Source organism: Histoplasma capsulatum, genomic scaffold, assembly GCF_000149585.1.
Source record: "Histoplasma capsulatum NAm1 scaffold_9 genomic scaffold, whole genome shotgun sequence".
Taxonomy (NCBI): domain Eukaryota; kingdom Fungi; phylum Ascomycota; class Eurotiomycetes; order Onygenales; family Ajellomycetaceae; genus Histoplasma; species Histoplasma mississippiense.
Window position 1 is genome coordinate 21,484 of NW_001813974.1, and position 16,788 is coordinate 38,271.

A 16,788-nucleotide genomic window follows, 5' to 3' on the forward strand; every position below is an offset into this window, starting at 1 on the left:
AAAGAGGTTGTATATTAGTATAAATGAAGATTGTGCATCAAATTCAAAATCTATACAGTGTTCTGTTTCTTCTGATCTTTGCATGCTTATAGCAGCTTCTTCTGAAGCTGTTGTTCATTTTCAAAGCTTTTAAAGAAGAATTATTCATCTGATCAATTTATAAGAGAATTTGTTTGTTTTAATCAAGAAAATTCTAACACGAGATTGTAGTTCTTCATTTTCAATATATGAAAGAAATGAGATGTCTGCTGTGCATTACTTTTGTGATCAGTAATAGTAGTTGCAATGTTATACTGTTCAAAAAAGTATATTATACATTCATTAATTGATTTGATCATCTTGATTTTGTGATAAACATCTTCTAAATTGTGGTTCTTTGCTCAGAATTCATCAACATAGTTTACTTTTGATTCAGAGTTTATTAATGCAAGCACTTTTTTCAGACTCTTAGATGTAGTGATTTCCACTGTGACAGTGAAGTTTAAAGCATTTTTGCTTCAACTTTCCATGTTTATAACTGTCATTACAAGTTAAATGATGTGTTTTAAATGTTTTTTAAGTTCTTTAAATTTTTCATGTCTTTTATATTGAGTTTCAAGTCAGACTTGATATTATTAAATTCATCTTTGAATCATTTGAAGCATGAATCGATGATATGTTCTGGACATTTGCAATAACAGCAATATTTCAATGGAGTGAAATCATTGAATTTTATAGTGTCATTTCATCTATGTTTGTTTTGTGATTTATTATCACCATTATTTTTGTTGTTAAAGCTTTAAGTAAAGTTTTTGAAATTTGATTTTTCTTTAAATTTCTTCCATCTTTCTGACAGATTCGATTCTGCCATTGCAAGTTTGTGAAAAATAGCATCATAACTTAATTCTTTCAAGTTGATTGTATATTTATCAAATTCTCAATAAATGAAAGATAGAACTTTCATATAAAGATGTGATTTTTGATAATATTCATTATAAAAATGCTGCAAACACTTTTCAACTGATTGTAAATATGAAGCAAATTGTTGAACGGTCTAATTTTTTTATTACTCTGTTTTTCAGTACTGTCTATCTGCATTGCAAAAACTTTTATCTGAATTGATGATTTGACATTGCATTCAGTTAACAAATTCTTCCCATGATGGTAAAATACACATATCATGTGTATGTTGATACCAATGTTGTTGCATTTCGACATTGAAATGAGTGACGGCTTTGATGATCTTCCGATGGTTGTGTTCATTGTAATAATCAAGATCACTGGCATGGAAAGTGATAGCAACTGTAACAAAGTTTTCAAATTATTTCATGCTTTGATCTTGAAACTTTTTCACATTTCTTTAAGAAAAGTGATTATTCATGCTGGGATCTCAAACTTCTAATTGCCAAAGTGGTACCTGACTATGTCTCCCACTGTTAGTAGTCACAGTGCTTTTCATTAAAATGTTAAATGTTTATAGTATAGATTCTGGTGGTCTGAGAATGCTTGTAATGTTTTCACAGTTACAATTCATACTTGTAATGCACTCGTTTATTATTTCCTTATTATTATATTATCTTTGTTTATATCTTCGTCTATTCTTACCTCTTTCCATTATACTCTCGCTACCACTATTTCTGTATGTATATATATATGGATGCATGTATTTCGCACATCTTCTTTCTCTTTCTTTTCCTCTTCAGCGATTAGCTACAACTACAACTACAACTTCAACTATACTACTACTATAATTATTATTATCTTCCACTACACTATATACTATCTTCTACTATTCACTCTTCACACTGTCATCACCCCTCACAGTTTCTAATCGCTCAATCTTCGAGAGACGGTCCGTCGAGTAATAGTCATGGCCTCTACCCGCAGCATCCGCCGTACAACCTCTCCTATGGAACCAGACTCTGAGCATAGTTCAGAAGGGGACACCTCTTCTGAAGATCTGAATGCAATTGAGGCCGAGAAGATAGCTGTGACTAGGAGAATTAAGAAGTTACAGGCTGAGAAGGAATTGCGAGAACTCCAACACCGGTGCAATACTTTACTGCAAGAATTGGATGAAACCATCCCAGCCACCCGAAATACACTCGAAGCGCATCCGAACCATGGTAGAGACGCAACTAGCGTGAATTGTAACCGCGAAAACGCCACAAGCATCCTCGGACCACCGGAGCCTACGCTACAAGCGCCCAACACCTTAGTGGAAAGCGCCGTGACTACTGTCAGTGGGAGACGTAGTCGGGTACCACTTTGGCAATTAGAACTTCGAGATCCCGGCATGAGCGGTCACCCTCCTCGGAGAGATGTGGAAAAGTTCCGAGGCCAAAGCATGAAAGAATTTGAAAACTTTGTTACAGCTGCTATCGCTTTCCATGCCAGTGATCTTGATTATTACAACGAACACGACCATCGGAAGGTCATCGAAGCCGTCACTCATTTCAATGTCGAGATGCAACAACGTTGGTATCAACATACACATGATATGCGGATTTTGCCACCATGGGAAGAATTTGTTAGCTGGATGCAATGTCAAGTCACCGATCCAGATAAAAGTTTCCGAGATGCAGATAGACAGTACTGGAAAACAGAGCAACAAGAAGATCAGACAGTTCAACAATTTGCTTCACATTTACAATCAATTGAAGGGCGTCTGCGGCATCCTTATAGCGAATACCATCGGAAATCACACCTCTACATGAAAGTTCTACCTTCCATTCGCCGAGAATTTGACAAATATGCAACCAAACTAGAAGAGTTAAGCTATGATGCCACTCTTCACAAACTTGCAATAGCAGAATCAAATCTGCCAGAAAGACGGAAGAAACTTAAAGAGAAGTCAAACTTCAGAAACCCTACTCAAAGCTTTAACAACAGAAATAATGCTGGTAATAAGCCACAAAACAAACGCAGATGGAATGACACTACAAAGTCCGATGACTCCACCCGATCGAAATATTGCCGTTATTGCAAGCGACCAGGACATACCGTCGATTCATGCTTCAAACGACCCAAAGATGAATCCAAGAACACTAAATCCGACTCGAAACTCAATGCGAAAGATACGAAGAACACAAAGGACTCAAAAAACGCTTAAAGCGCGCCATTCAGCTCGCAATGGCAACTATAAGCGCGGAAAGTCGATGCAAAAATGCCTTAAGTTTCAATGTCACAGTGGAAATCACTACGCCTAAGAGTCTGCAAAAAGTGCTTGCACTAGTAGACTCTGGGTCAGAAGTGAACTGTGTCGATGAATTTTGGGCAAAAGACCACAATCTAGAAGCTGCTCACCGCAAAACCAAGATGGTCAAATCGATTGATGGATGCATAATGCGCTCCTTTGGAGAGTATAACATTGCAACCACTGTCACTGATCACAAGGGTAATGCACAGCAGACATCTCATTCCTTCCATGCGATGAAAATGAAGGACTACAATCTTGTGTTAGGATTTCCTTGGTTAAAACAAACAAATCCTCTTATAGATTGGTCAGATGGACAATTCTTCTTCAGAAGCTCTGGAGATGAACAACAGCCTCAAATTATTTCTGAACAAGATGTTTTAGCTGAAGTTCTCACCGGAGCCAGAGTAGGAATGCTTGTAGTATTACCTACAGAATGTTCAAAAGACCCAAAGCATGCTCCACGCGTATTCTCGGCTGCATATTCGGACTTGCCGACCGGCCTACCCGATTATGTTATGCCATACGCGCATATCTTCTCAGAAGAAGCTGCTATAAGCGCGCAAAGACCAGAAGAGGCGGAACACCGCATAGATCTCGAGCCTGGTGCGCGACCTCCATTCATGCCGATATACAACCTCTCTGAAACTGAGTTAGCTGCCCTAAGAGAATATTTAAAGAATGCATTAGACAAAGGGTGGATACAACCGTCCAGTAGCCCGGCTGGTGCACCAATTCTCTTTGTCCCCAAGAAAGATGGTGGACTCCGTCTTTGTGTAGACTATCGAGGGTTAAATCGAATCACCATCAAGAACCGATACCCTCTACCTCTAATAAGTGAATTACTTGACAGGCTCTCAAAAGCCAAGGTATTCACTAAGCTGGACCTTCGAGATGCCTACCACCGCATACTTATAGCGGCAAAAGACCGTTGGAAGACAGCCTTTAGAACGAGATATGGACATTTTGAATATGTAGTTATGCCATTTGGATTAGCTAATGCTCCAGCGACATTTCAAGCATACATTAACAATGCCTTGTCTGATTTGTTGGATATATGTTGCGTTGTTTATTTGGACGACATTCTCATATTCTCCAATTCAAAGCAGGAACATAAAGTGCATGTTACTAAGGTGCTAGAACGTCTCGAGCGTGCGAATCTATTTGCAAAACTCTCTAAATGTGAGTTTGAAGTGGACAAAGTCTCGTTTCTGGGGTTTGTTATAGGTACAAATGGTATTGAGATGGAGCCAGACAGAGTCTCCACTATTGTGGAATGGCCTACACCTAAATCAATTAAAGAGGTTCAATCCTTTTTGGGCTTTGCTAACTTCTATCGGCGATTTATTAAGTCTTTCTCCTCTATTGCAGCCCCATTATTCGAACTTACAAAAGGGAGCAAGAAAGGGGAAAGAAAAGCCACTTTTATGTGGACAGAAAGTGCCCAAAGCGCTTTCAATGAGCTCAAATCGCGCTTTATGCGTGCTCCTTTATTAGCTCATTTTGACCCAGCTCGGCGTATTCAGATTGAACCTGATGCGTCCACTTTTGCAGTCGCTGCTATCCTGTCACAATTGCAGGATGACGGGCACTGGCATCCAGTTGCCTTCTGGTCAAGAAAGTTGATTGATGCGGAAACGCGTTATGATACTCATGATAAAGAACTCTTGGCTATTGTAGCAGCATTTAAGAATTGGAGACACTATCTGGAGGGAAGCCAGTATCCAATTCAAGTCTGGTCTGATCATGCCAATCTGCAGTACTTTATGACGACTAAGGAACTGAACAGACGTCAGGCCAGATGGGCGGAAGCTTTATCTGCTTATGATTTTGTATTACTGCACCGCCCTGGATCAAAGAATCCAGCTGATGGGCCCAGTCGTCGCGCAGACTACAGTGAGGCCTATAATGGCCAAACTATGTTACCTACCCTGCAACAGAAACTGAAACATGGAGTTAAGCTAGGCTGGGAAGCTGATACTTCTTTTCAAAATGATATTTCTTCTGATGTAGTCTGTGCACGGGTCTCTAATGAGCAAAATGCTCCTTTTAATGAGCGAAAAGCGCTCCATACGTCGACGTCTTATACCTCTCGCGTAAACTCTTCCCCTCTGATGCGCGTTGAGCAATATATGCCCCGGATTGCAGTCAATAAGGCTATTCTTGGGGACTCAGCATATACAGAAATGCCTGAATCCTTCACCTCATTTCTGAGTAAAGCACAGAAGATTGATTCTTTTGCTGCTGAGCAAAGAGAGAAGGTAAAAGAGAAGGGTATGACTGTTGCTGAAAATATGCTATGGACAATTTCTGAGGATGATATATTGCGTGCTGATGGTCGCGCATATGTCCCTCAACAAAAGGCACTCATTGATGAAATTATCAGTGCAAACCATGATGATCCGCAGGGGGGTCACTTTGGTATAAAAAAGTCCATAGACAGCATCCAGGACAAATACTATTGGCATGGGCTAGTCAGGGATGTCAAAGATTATATATCCACTTGTGATACTTGTCAAAGAGTTAAGCCAAAACGGCACAGACAATATGGAGAGTTGGGTACAATTCCCTTACCATCAAATCCTTTTGAATCCATTACTATGGATTTTATTACAGGCTTGCCAGCCTCTACATTCCTCCACCAAACCTACGATGCGATTTTAGTGATTGTGGATATATATACCAAGTTTACGATCTATATTCCTTGCACCAAAAACATTACAGCGGATGAGCTAGCGGAAATCGTTTATACCAAGTTCTATACAATTTACGGAGTACCTAAAAACCATATATCCGATCGAGGTTCGCTGTTTACAAGCCATTACTGGTCCACCTTTTGTTACATGCTAGGCGCACGCCGGAAACTTTCGACAGCCTTTCACCCTCAAACAGATGGCCAAACGGAACGACAGAATCAAACCTTGGAACATTATCTCCGATGCTTTGTCAACTATCATCAAGATGACTGGGCACGCTGGCTACCACTAGCACAGTTTGTTTACAATACCTCTCAACATGCCTCTACTGGAATGGCACCCGCGGAAGCCTTAATGGGATATCGACCTGATTTGAAAATTAACGTCAGCAAACCACCACAACCGGTTGCCATACATGCTGCTAGCCGCGCGAAACATATTGAGGAAACACGCCACAAGCTCATCGAGAACCTACAAAAAGCACGACAAGCACAGAAAATCTATTACGATGCAAAACATAAGCCTCAACAATTTAAAATAGGTGACTACGTCATGCTCAATGCAAAAAACCTCCGATTACTACGCCCGGTTCGTAAACTCGACCATAAATATGTTGGACCCTTCAAGATTCTGAATACCATCGGAAAACAAGCGTACAAACTGGAACTGCCACCTTCATATAGAAACATCCATCCTGTATTCCATGTTTCTTTATTGGAGCCATACAACCGCAGGAATGGAGCTTTACCAGAACCAGGACCGGAACTTGTCGACGGCGAAGAAGAATACCAAGTTGAGGAAATTCTTGAAAAACGACAACGAAAAAACAAACCTCCGGAATATCTTGTGAGATGGACAGGTTGGGGACCTAGTGGTGATACATGGGAACCGGAAGAAAACATATTAAACACTCAGGCATTCGAAATCTTCCTTGAACAAGAAAATGAACGACAAATACAAAACCAACATACTCCCAAACGCCAAAAGCGCGAATCTCAAGTTGAAAAACGCTAGAAGCGCAAATCTCACGTATTCGTAAATTACCGGCACCCATTTTGGGCGCAGAGGTATAGGCAAATGCCTATCCCACAGAACATTTGCCTCCTCACTCCTCCCCTCCCCCATCAACCTACCCATTCTCCGGCACATCCGGTTAACGAAGGCATTCCCCCCCATCTTCTCCCCCCACTCCTCCACCGTCCGGGGCACCCGCTCCCCCTGCTCCACAGACGCCAATGGCACTGCGGCCACCGGCGCCTTCACAACCTCCTCCATTGGCTCTCCAGCCAGCTCCTCTCCCGTCAACTCCTCTCCAATCAACCCCTCCGCCACGGAGCCCCCGGAGCTCAACACCTCCAAAACCCCCACATCCTCCTCCACACCCTCCTCTTCCTCTAACACCTCTGCCCTGGAAGGACCAGGCACAACGTTCGCACGGAATCCGACTGTTGTACGTCACGAGATTAGGGTTAAAGCTAGGGCAACAGAACAAGCGAACAGCGAATGATGCTATACTGGAACAAGCTAGTGAAGCATGTGACCACGCTAATAACGCCACTGACAGAGAACACCAACAATAATACGCGAAGAACAACTTACTTAAAATCGGGATATCCGAGGGAGCCCATTTCAACAAAAGGGGGGGGGAGGGAGAACGAAAATTTTATTGAATTAAGAACGAAAAATCGCAGCAGGAGGGCAAAGAGTTTTGATGATGGTCAAGTTAAAAAAGAAGAGAAATTTTCAAAGGAAAAGAAATTCTTTTTGTTTCTCTGCACGCAACCCCTAGCAACCAAAGAATCCACCAATTCTACCTCATTAAGGAATCGATAAGAACGCGTATACAAGCTATTGAGGGGACGCGATCGATACACTGCTATCAACAAGCGGCATCTACAATACGGAAATGCAAACATCTACTAGCAAGCAATCTATACAATCGCTGAGGGCAGCTCTTATAAAAAAGGGGGGCAATTGTAATGCACTCGTTTATTATTTCCTTATTATTATATTATCTTTGTTTATATCTTCGTCTATTCTTACCTCTTTCCATTATACTCTCGCTACCACTATTTCTGTATGTATATATATATGGATGCATGTATTTCGCACATCTTCTTTCTCTTTCTTTTCCTCTTCAGCGATTAGCTACAACTACAACTACAACTTCAACTATACTACTACTATAATTATTATTATCTTCCACTACACTATATACTATCTTCTACTATTCACTCTTCACACTGTCATCACCCCTCACAATACTAATTACATCTCTACCATGGTTCAGATATGCTTTGAATGTATTTCAGATGATTGAAATGATTTCATTCAATTCTTGCAATAAAATATTGCATTGATGTTGAAGTTTTTACAATTTCTTCTTAGTCTGTAACTTCTTCATTTTTCTAATCACAGCTATGTTCTCAGTTTCAATTGCATTTAAATTTTCAGAAGAGGTGTTCTCTTCTGAACTATGTTTAAAATCTGATTTTATAGAGAAGATTGATGCTTATTGCACACTTTCAGTGGCAGAGATGTGCATTTTGCAGTTTTCTTCACTGATGTTTGTTGTTTCTGATTCAGCAGTAGCATGAGTACGACGGATGCTGCAGGTAGAAGCTATGACTATTACTCAATGAACTGTCTCTCAAAGATTGAGCGATTGGAAACTGTGAGGGGTGATGACAATGTGAAGAGTAAATAATAAACGATAGTATTTAGTGTAGTGGAAGATAAAAATAATAGTAATTATAGTAGTAATAATAATAGTGTAGCTGTAGCTAATCACTAAAGAGAAAAAGAAAAAAAAAAAAATGTGCGAAATACATACATTCATATATATATATATATATATAGAAATAGCAGTAGCGAGAGTATAATGGAAAGAGGAAAGAATAAATGAAGATATAAACAAAGATAATATAATAATAAGGAAATAATAAACGAGTGCATTACACCTTAATGCGTTTTTCACATTACTATTATAATTATTTCTATAATCTATCTCTCACAGCTACTTATCTGAATTTTTAATTAAGTTATTTAAATGAAATCTTTATTAAAAATAACATCAGAGATATTTAGTTCTAATTAATCCTCTGATTTTCCAGCTGTCAATCTCAGCATTTCAGTTTATCAATTGATTGTCACAGCCTTGTTTTTATTAATCATATAAAGTGTCTAAATCTCATTCATTTAAATTCTCACTAAACCTAGAGTCTTCTGATCAGATAGTTTTTAAATGTTAATTTTCTGAAATTCAAAGATGTGTAGATAGTTAATGAGTGAAATGACAGTAAATCTCTAATTAATTAAATTTGATGATGATTCACTATTCTGTGAGTCTTTTCACTCTCATCACATCTTATCTATCCAGTACTGATCTAACTTGAAGCACTAGAAGAGTGCTAGCTTTACAAGATCAGTGAGAATTTAGCATTCAGTTATAACTAACATTTTAACAGAGATCAGTTACATGCAATATTGTTTGATGATTTAACAGTGAAAATTGATTAAAATGAGCGCTGCAAAATTCAAACCCGCGCCTCTTCTGGGACATCAGATGGGTAGTTAAACACTACACCACCGGGTCTATATATGTATTATATAATTATCAGAATGGAATTAAACTTGAGTGAAAATCATAATGAATTTTAAATCATATTTTAATTTTTCATAATCAATCATTTTATATGAAATATCAAGATCTGTGAATTTTATTTTAATAATATTAAATTTAAATTTGATTTTTTTACATTTCATTTTTAAAAATTTTGATTTCTTTACACTTTCATTCTGATTCTGATTTCACTTAAAATCATATCAAACAATAAACTGGAATCAAATCAGATCAAATTAAATGTGTACTTCATGGTTCCGCTGATTAGTTTAGTGAATATTTTATTACATCAATAAAATATAATTATTTAATTTGAAAATTTATGTTCATTATAAAAGACACTGCTGCTCTCAACATTTATAAATTCTCACTCATTTTAATAAAAAAAAATATGATAAATTAGCATCTGTTAATTAATTTATACAATCAATTTTTCACAACTTTATTTTGTGTTTGTACAATTTTTAATAACTCTTTTATATAATCTTTATTTTATATATATCTATATAACTCTCAATGTTTTATTGTTTGACATTTTATTATAATGTGATCTCTGATATTCTTTTCTTCTATTTTTTTTTTTTTTTTTTATAAAAATCTTTTTATATAATTCTTTCTTCTGATCTTCTTTCTCTTTCTTTCTTTTTTTAATTAATTCATAAACTGTATTAGAATAGTGTTAGCTGTTAAACAAAATACATCTCTTACAGGATTAAAATCAGAATCAAATAAAATAATGAATAATTAACTCAGTATAGATTTTTTAAAGATATCTATATAACAAATCTTTTTCAATAGAAGAATCGAGAATTGAGATTATACTTAATGAATCAAACATTTTAAGTACTATCTTTACACTTACTGATTTAACAAATGAACTTTAAAAGGATAAAACATCTCTCTACATATAAAGCATCAAAAACAATTGTAATATATCAGAGATAAACCACTACTGTCTCATGCAGTAGATGATGTGATTTATTGTATCATGTATATAGAGAGAGTCCAGTCATTGGCAATGCAGTACAATTTAACAAGAGAATGGCGCCGTGGCGACACCGCGGCGAAAGAGTTGCTTGTACAGTACATTGTAACACTAGTATTAGTATGGGCTGCCGTAGCGCCATACGCTGGAAGCTCACTCTTGCTATCTCGCTCTCTCAGGAAGGTTTCGAATTCAGAATCCTCACGCATCGCCCACCTCTGACCAAGATATAAGCTTCGCAATTTACGACGGCAATGTTCCAGGTAAGCTCCATATAATGTGACCATCAGAAATCCCCACGCCGAAAGACAACACCTGTTCTGATCACATTCGACCAAATAGCGGATTAAGGGTGCCATTGATTCTCGCATAGCAGAGGAGCAAGCCCGCCAGAAAACAGCCCAAGAGTCCAATTCCCATTCCCGATCCAACTCGAACGTCCTGGGAACGCATGCACAAGCGGATTCCCGTTCTACAAGGTTAAAACGACACAACAGTGCTACCGCGAAGGGCCGCGATACTGCTGAATTCGATCCGGATTTTATTCTAGGAGATGATGACTCATCAACTAGAAACAGCACTCCTGTTCAAATGACTGATACTGGACGAAGCGGAAGCGCTGGAATCGCTACTGACCAGGAAAGTGGCAGGGAGAGGACGAAGGAAAGTAGACTAGATTTCGGACGGGGGGCCACTGCCGCACTGGAAGAACCTCCACAGATGGATCTCTCAACCGAAGTGAGGGTGAAGTTACGGAGGCTTGGCAAGTTAGAAGGGAGATATCAAGGTGGGTGTGAATTGCCAGTGTTTTTCTTGCTTTGGCTAAACTTCCCTCTACAGAATTATTAAAGGCGTACCGAATTGCCCAGGAACGAGTACTGTCCATCGAACCTTTTGAAGCAACACTGCGCGAGAATACTCCTCTAACATCCATAAACGACCCTCGAGCTTTAATAGAGTACCTCAACCAGATCCATTTAAAAGGCGACATTGTCTTAGACGAGCTTAAGCGCGTTACAACTGAGAGGGATGAGTATAAGAAAAAGTTCACAGAAGTTGATAAATCTTCTCGTGATTCTCAAGAAGAGCCAGTTACCTTTATTTCCTCGCATGGAACAGGCACCACGAAAGGTGAGAAAGTAAGTGGTAAGGCTCCACCCACGATCGAACCCACATCTGCGTCTGCAGAAGCCAGCTCGTTGGAATATGCGCAGAAATCCCCAACACTCTCAATAGCATCTATTCCTGGGATCTCACTCTTTTCTCCGAGCGCGAGATCTGTCACCTCCCCTCATCCCGTTGAAGAAAGTGAAGAGTTTTTTTCCTTTGATAATGAGATACCCCGTTTAGAATCACAATTGGAGAAAAGACAGCAGGAGGTCGAGACTTTGAAAGCAGAGGTGAAAACTCTCAATGGGGATTTGTCTGTTGCTCGTGAGTCGACGGAGGGTATGGCGCAGAGCTTGGAATCGGCTACCCGAGAGCTAACTGTATTGAGAGAGGCAAATGATCGATTGCAGTTGGATTTGGAGAATCAACGGAGTATGTTTGAAGATCAGATATCTACTCTTAAAGTTCAACTTTCGGTGGCTGAGACGGACGTGGAGAGATCAAGTTTTACTATAGAGGAGTTGAAAACGCAGTTGGGTAACAAATCTGAAAAATTGATCCAGGCTAGTGACAAGAAAGCCGAACAAAGTGTTGACGCAGCCGTGGGAGAGCAGGAAAAAAAGTCTGGAGAAAGACGACTAAATATACTACAGGGCATTGTTACAACTTTGAAGTCGCAGCTGAAAGATGCGGAAAGTACTATATTTTCTTTGAAGGCTGATGTTGCTGCTAAAGACTCTGAGGCGAAGGGAACCCAGAGGATTGTTGATTTTGTTGACGAAGGCTTCAAAGACAATGACGCATGGCAGACCGCTAAGCAACGTATATTAGATGGCAAAACTGCCGATTTCGAAGAATTCCGGGTTAGTTTGATCGTGAGCAACACTCAGCCTAGTGTTGCTAGTCAGAATACTATTGCCGCGGCTGGTGGGGGGAAGAAGAAATGTAAGAGGAAGAAGAAGAAGGATGGAAAAGACGGTGTAGATGAAGCCCCTCAGCCTCCGATAATTCCAAAGATGGAATCCCCTCCTTCACCCAAAACCTCCAACGGCATCGCTGAACTCGAGAAAATGATCGAGGATCTTACAATACAACTCGCAGGGAAGGAAGCCGCCATTAGCAGACTTGATTCTAAGCTTAAGGGTGAAGAAGAACTGCGAGAAGAGATTGATTCTTTACGTGATGGGCTTCGTGATATTGGACAGAGTTGTGTCGAGGCCAGAGAGAAAGTTAAAGAACTCTTAACAGAAAAGAAAACCCTTGGCCACACCATCCAGGAATTAGAAAAGGAATTGCATGATCTACGAACACAAGTATCTTCCAGCTCCCGTCAAAATGAGGATGCTCACAAAGATCTGGCTGTCGAATTTGAGGACCTGAAGATAAAAGCTACGGTATTGCAAACAGATCTTTCCGCTGCTCAGCAACTCGCCGCGTCACGGTTCAAGGATTTGACAATCTTAAGAGAAACTCTCGAAAAAGTTCAACCTGAATTGAGGAATCTTCGGGCTAAATCAACCGAACTTAAAACATCCAAAGAGGACCTTAGGAACAAAACCAACGACCTAAAGCGTTTGGAGTGGCGCCATGAAGACCTTCGATCTGAAATGAAAAACTTAAGAGGTAAGATTGGAGAGCAGGAAGCAGAAATAAAATCCCTGAACCAAAGGGTCACTCAAGGTATTGCTAGCCGAGTTAAGGCAGAGCAAGCATTGGAGGTTGCGCAATCCGATCTACGCTACTCTGAAGGGAAAAAGCAAGAGGCCATAGAGACGAATGAGAAGACAGCAAAAACCCTTGCGAAGACACAGGAAGAGCTAAGGTCATCGCGAACGAGATTGCTGGAAGTTGAGGAGCACACGGAACAGCTTAACAGAGACATTGAAAGCTTACGAGATGAACTCCAATTGAAAACTGCACAGCACGCTAGTGCACAAAGCTTGATGAACAGCATGCGCGACCAAGCGTCTGAGATGGCCATGCAAGTTAAAGAAGCTCGTGAACGTTGCGTCAGTCTTGAGGAGGAAGTCGCTGATGCTCACCGCCTCTTCTCTGAGCGCACTCGAGAGTGTGAAACAATGCGACGGCTGCTATCAGACATTGAGATGAGGACAGATGCTAAGGTTCGTGAATTTAAGGAGCGCTTAGAAGCAGCCATTGAAGAACGTGATCGGGCAGAAGACGAAGCTAGCCTCGTTGGACGCAAACGGACGAGAGAGATCGAAGAGCTTAGGACGAGAACTCGCGATATGGAGCGTACATTGCGACGAGTGGAACAGGACAAAGAAGAGCTAGAGTATGCGCAGAAAGAGTGGAAACGGCGGCAGGGTGAACTTGAAGTCGAAACAGAGCGATCAAAACAGGAACTTAGCGACGTTCATGCGACGATGACGCACCTGCGAGACACCCTTGACGAGGGTGAGAGGCAGATACGGGAGCTGGAGAAAGAGAATGCAGAACTGCGCCGCTCCATCGAGGCAACGAACCGGCGGCTTGATAAACTTCGCAAATCAAATAGGACATTGACAGAGGATGGAAAGGTGTCCAAAGCCAGCAAATGGTATGGGTTCAAGTCGAGCAATACGGGTTCTAGCCGATCACCACGGTCATCACTGGATTCTGAGATGCAACAGCCACGTAGTGGTGGACTCGTATCGCCTCATTCTCAGAGTAGGAGTGCAACTCTTCAGGGCTCGGGTGGGGTTGACTACGTATACCTTAAGAATGTTCTGTTGCAGTTCCTAGAGCAGAGGGACAAGAACTACCAGAAGCAGCTCATTCCAGTACTGGGAATGCTGCTGCAATTTGACTCGTATGTGGCTTTCACTACTGCATCCCTTCTTCCCCGATTCACTGTTTTCCAACATACTGACGATTTATATCTTTTGCATATAGAAGCGATGAACAGAAATGGATGTCTGCTATCTCCTCTAGATAGTGTCCCAACATTACTAGTTTGCCTAACTTCAAAGAATTCAACGGGGCAATCTAACCCAGTTTCTACAGTTCCACACCACCATTTTGAATTCCCCTGTATCCCGATCGCTTCTTGGGAGGCAATATTGTCGAGGGTTACTTGCTCTGTCCCACCGGTCGAACGCCAACCTAATATTAGATCCGATGTCCTCCATTCTCCTTGCCAAAGCAAATGTGAGGCCCAGGCTAGACAGTGTTATAACATGAGTCAAACAATTGAGTTGGATTTAATGTTAACATTTCTCGGCAAACTCCAGGATGAGTGAGCGGGGACCTTGGATATCCGGGATAGTTGCTTTGAATATAGGAATCGCCACCCCGCGCGGGTTATATTATGGGCGGTTTGCGATTTTTATTTTTTGGTTTTCCGTAGTGTTTGGACTAGATGTTATAGTTTGGCATCTATTCCGGTTCACAGAAGTTAATAAGGATAATTTCGAGCGGCCGGGTATCGAATTGAGGAAGGGGTTTACAACACCATGCTGAATGTACGGAGGGCTGCCCTATCATTGAATACGAATGACATCGCCATTAACGGTTTTATGTGGCTAGGAATTTAAACTTTAAACATGTTCCGAGTGTACAGACTAAAGGATCGTTGGGTGCTTTGCAATCGAGATAATTTCAACTAGTACAGTGGGGGGTATTAAATTTGAAAACCCCCCCCCTGGCCGCCGAGATTACACTAACCATATAACGTTAATATCTATATGCTGCTTTTTGCAAAGATCTTTATATTAATATTTTGTATACCATCCTTCTGCCTCTATAACTGCCTTCACTCGATGAGACATTGTAGCAGAAAGATTATATAGAATGCTATCATCAATTACATTTCATGCCTCCTTAGCTGCCTCTATTAAAGCTCTTTTTGTAGCTACTGTATCTGATGCATGCTCCAGCTCTGGATGCAGCTTATAGATCTCCTGCTTCAACAGTGCTCAAAGATTCTCTATAGGATTCAACTCTGGAGAATATGGAGGCCAAGGCATGATCTCTATATTCATCTCCTCAAGAACCTCCTTAACTATGTGAGCTGTATGAACCCTGGCTCCATCATGCATGAATATATCCCTCTCTCTCACAAATTCAGGTAAAAAGGCCCTATACACATCCTTTATCACTCTTGAAGAAAGGGGTAAATAGTATGATAAAAGCAGCATTTCAACATAACTGGGTTTGGGTTAGTGATATCTTGGCATCAGTGGCAGTGGGGGGGTGTTTCAAACTTAATATCTGACACTGTAGTGATTGGTTTGCCTCATCAATAGCAAAGAATATCATAATTTTTTAGTTTGACTCAACCTTCCAGGCCGATACAAAACCTTTTTGAACCAACAGCAGCAGCTGTCAATTGTGAGTGATCTTTTTGATCAGAGGTTACCTAGATATATCTTGAATGCTCATGCCTGGGTATCCTTGTAGTTTCCTCTCGATTCAGGTTGGTAGTTTTAGTTTCGTTTGTAGTTAAATATGTAACGTAATCAACCACCCAACGCTCGCCATTTCGCCACCACTATGATGAAATCTTTTCAACAATATCTCAACAACGCGATTAGATTTTAATATGATATATTATATGATGAAAATATATATAGAAAATTACATATAGAAATATATAGCTAATTCAGAAGATGTTTGTTGGGCTTAATAACTCGCCCGGAACGCGAAATCTTGGGTGGAGGCAGATTCAGCGAGCAGGCAGTCATCAAATCAGTAGGGATCACGATATCATCAGAATCCTCCGGCAGCGGATCCATGGGCACCCTGGCCTTGCTCTGAAAACATGATTTAACCACTCTTTGCGAAATTGAGGGTCTACTTTCCTGATTAGGAAGGTGATTTTTGGATTCTTCAATCCCGGCCTTATCTAACTGTGATGCTGCTGTGCAGCAGCTTGTTCTTCCTTCTCTTTTTGCTCTTGAGCCTTCCTTGCATCCCTAAGCTCCTTCTCAATCTGCTGTTGAGCGGCTCTCGCAGTCTTATCCATCCTCTTTTGCTCCTTTGCTGCCTGGTGAGCTCCCTTCCACTTCATCCACTGTGACATGATATCTGCCTCCTTCTGCTTCTTAAGAATAGTGTGTTGCAACTTGGCATCCTTCTTACAGGCCTGTTCATCCTTTTTAGTGGCCTCCGCAGCAGTCATCTGCTCGCGGATGCTCTGCACCTTTGCTGGTGAAAAGAACCGTGCCAATGATGGATTTGAAGGATCTAGCAACCCCAT

The 16,788-nt window shown here is 40.6% G+C and overlaps 3 protein-coding genes across 3 annotated transcripts; 2 read left to right on the forward strand and 1 right to left on the reverse strand.

The window, feature by feature from the left end:
- Positions 1 to 1,849: 1,849 nt before the first annotated feature.
- Positions 1,850 to 6,885, forward strand: HCAG_07479 (hypothetical protein; the record flags this gene model as incomplete). Its single annotated transcript, XM_001537120.1, has 3 exons — positions 1,850 to 2,882; positions 3,065 to 4,357; positions 4,547 to 6,885. The coding sequence occupies 3 exons, from the start codon at positions 1,850 to 1,852 to the stop codon at positions 6,883 to 6,885; spliced, it is 4,665 nt and encodes a 1,554-aa protein (XP_001537170.1).
- A 3,847-nt stretch (positions 6,886 to 10,732) lies between these two features.
- HCAG_07480 (predicted protein) lies at positions 10,733 to 14,526 on the forward strand (the record flags this gene model as incomplete). Its single annotated transcript, XM_001537121.1, has 5 exons — positions 10,733 to 10,741; positions 10,821 to 11,265; positions 11,436 to 11,617; positions 11,999 to 14,400; positions 14,484 to 14,526. 5 exons carry the CDS (start codon positions 10,733 to 10,735, stop codon positions 14,524 to 14,526), a joined length of 3,081 nt encoding a protein of 1,026 aa, XP_001537171.1.
- Positions 14,527 to 16,434: 1,908 nt separating this feature from the next.
- On the reverse strand, positions 16,435 to 16,788 carry HCAG_07481 (predicted protein; the record flags this gene model as incomplete). The annotated part of the gene is made up of 1 exon (XM_001537122.1): positions 16,435 to 16,788. The coding sequence occupies one exon, from the start codon at positions 16,786 to 16,788 to the stop codon at positions 16,435 to 16,437; it is 354 nt and encodes a 117-aa protein (XP_001537172.1).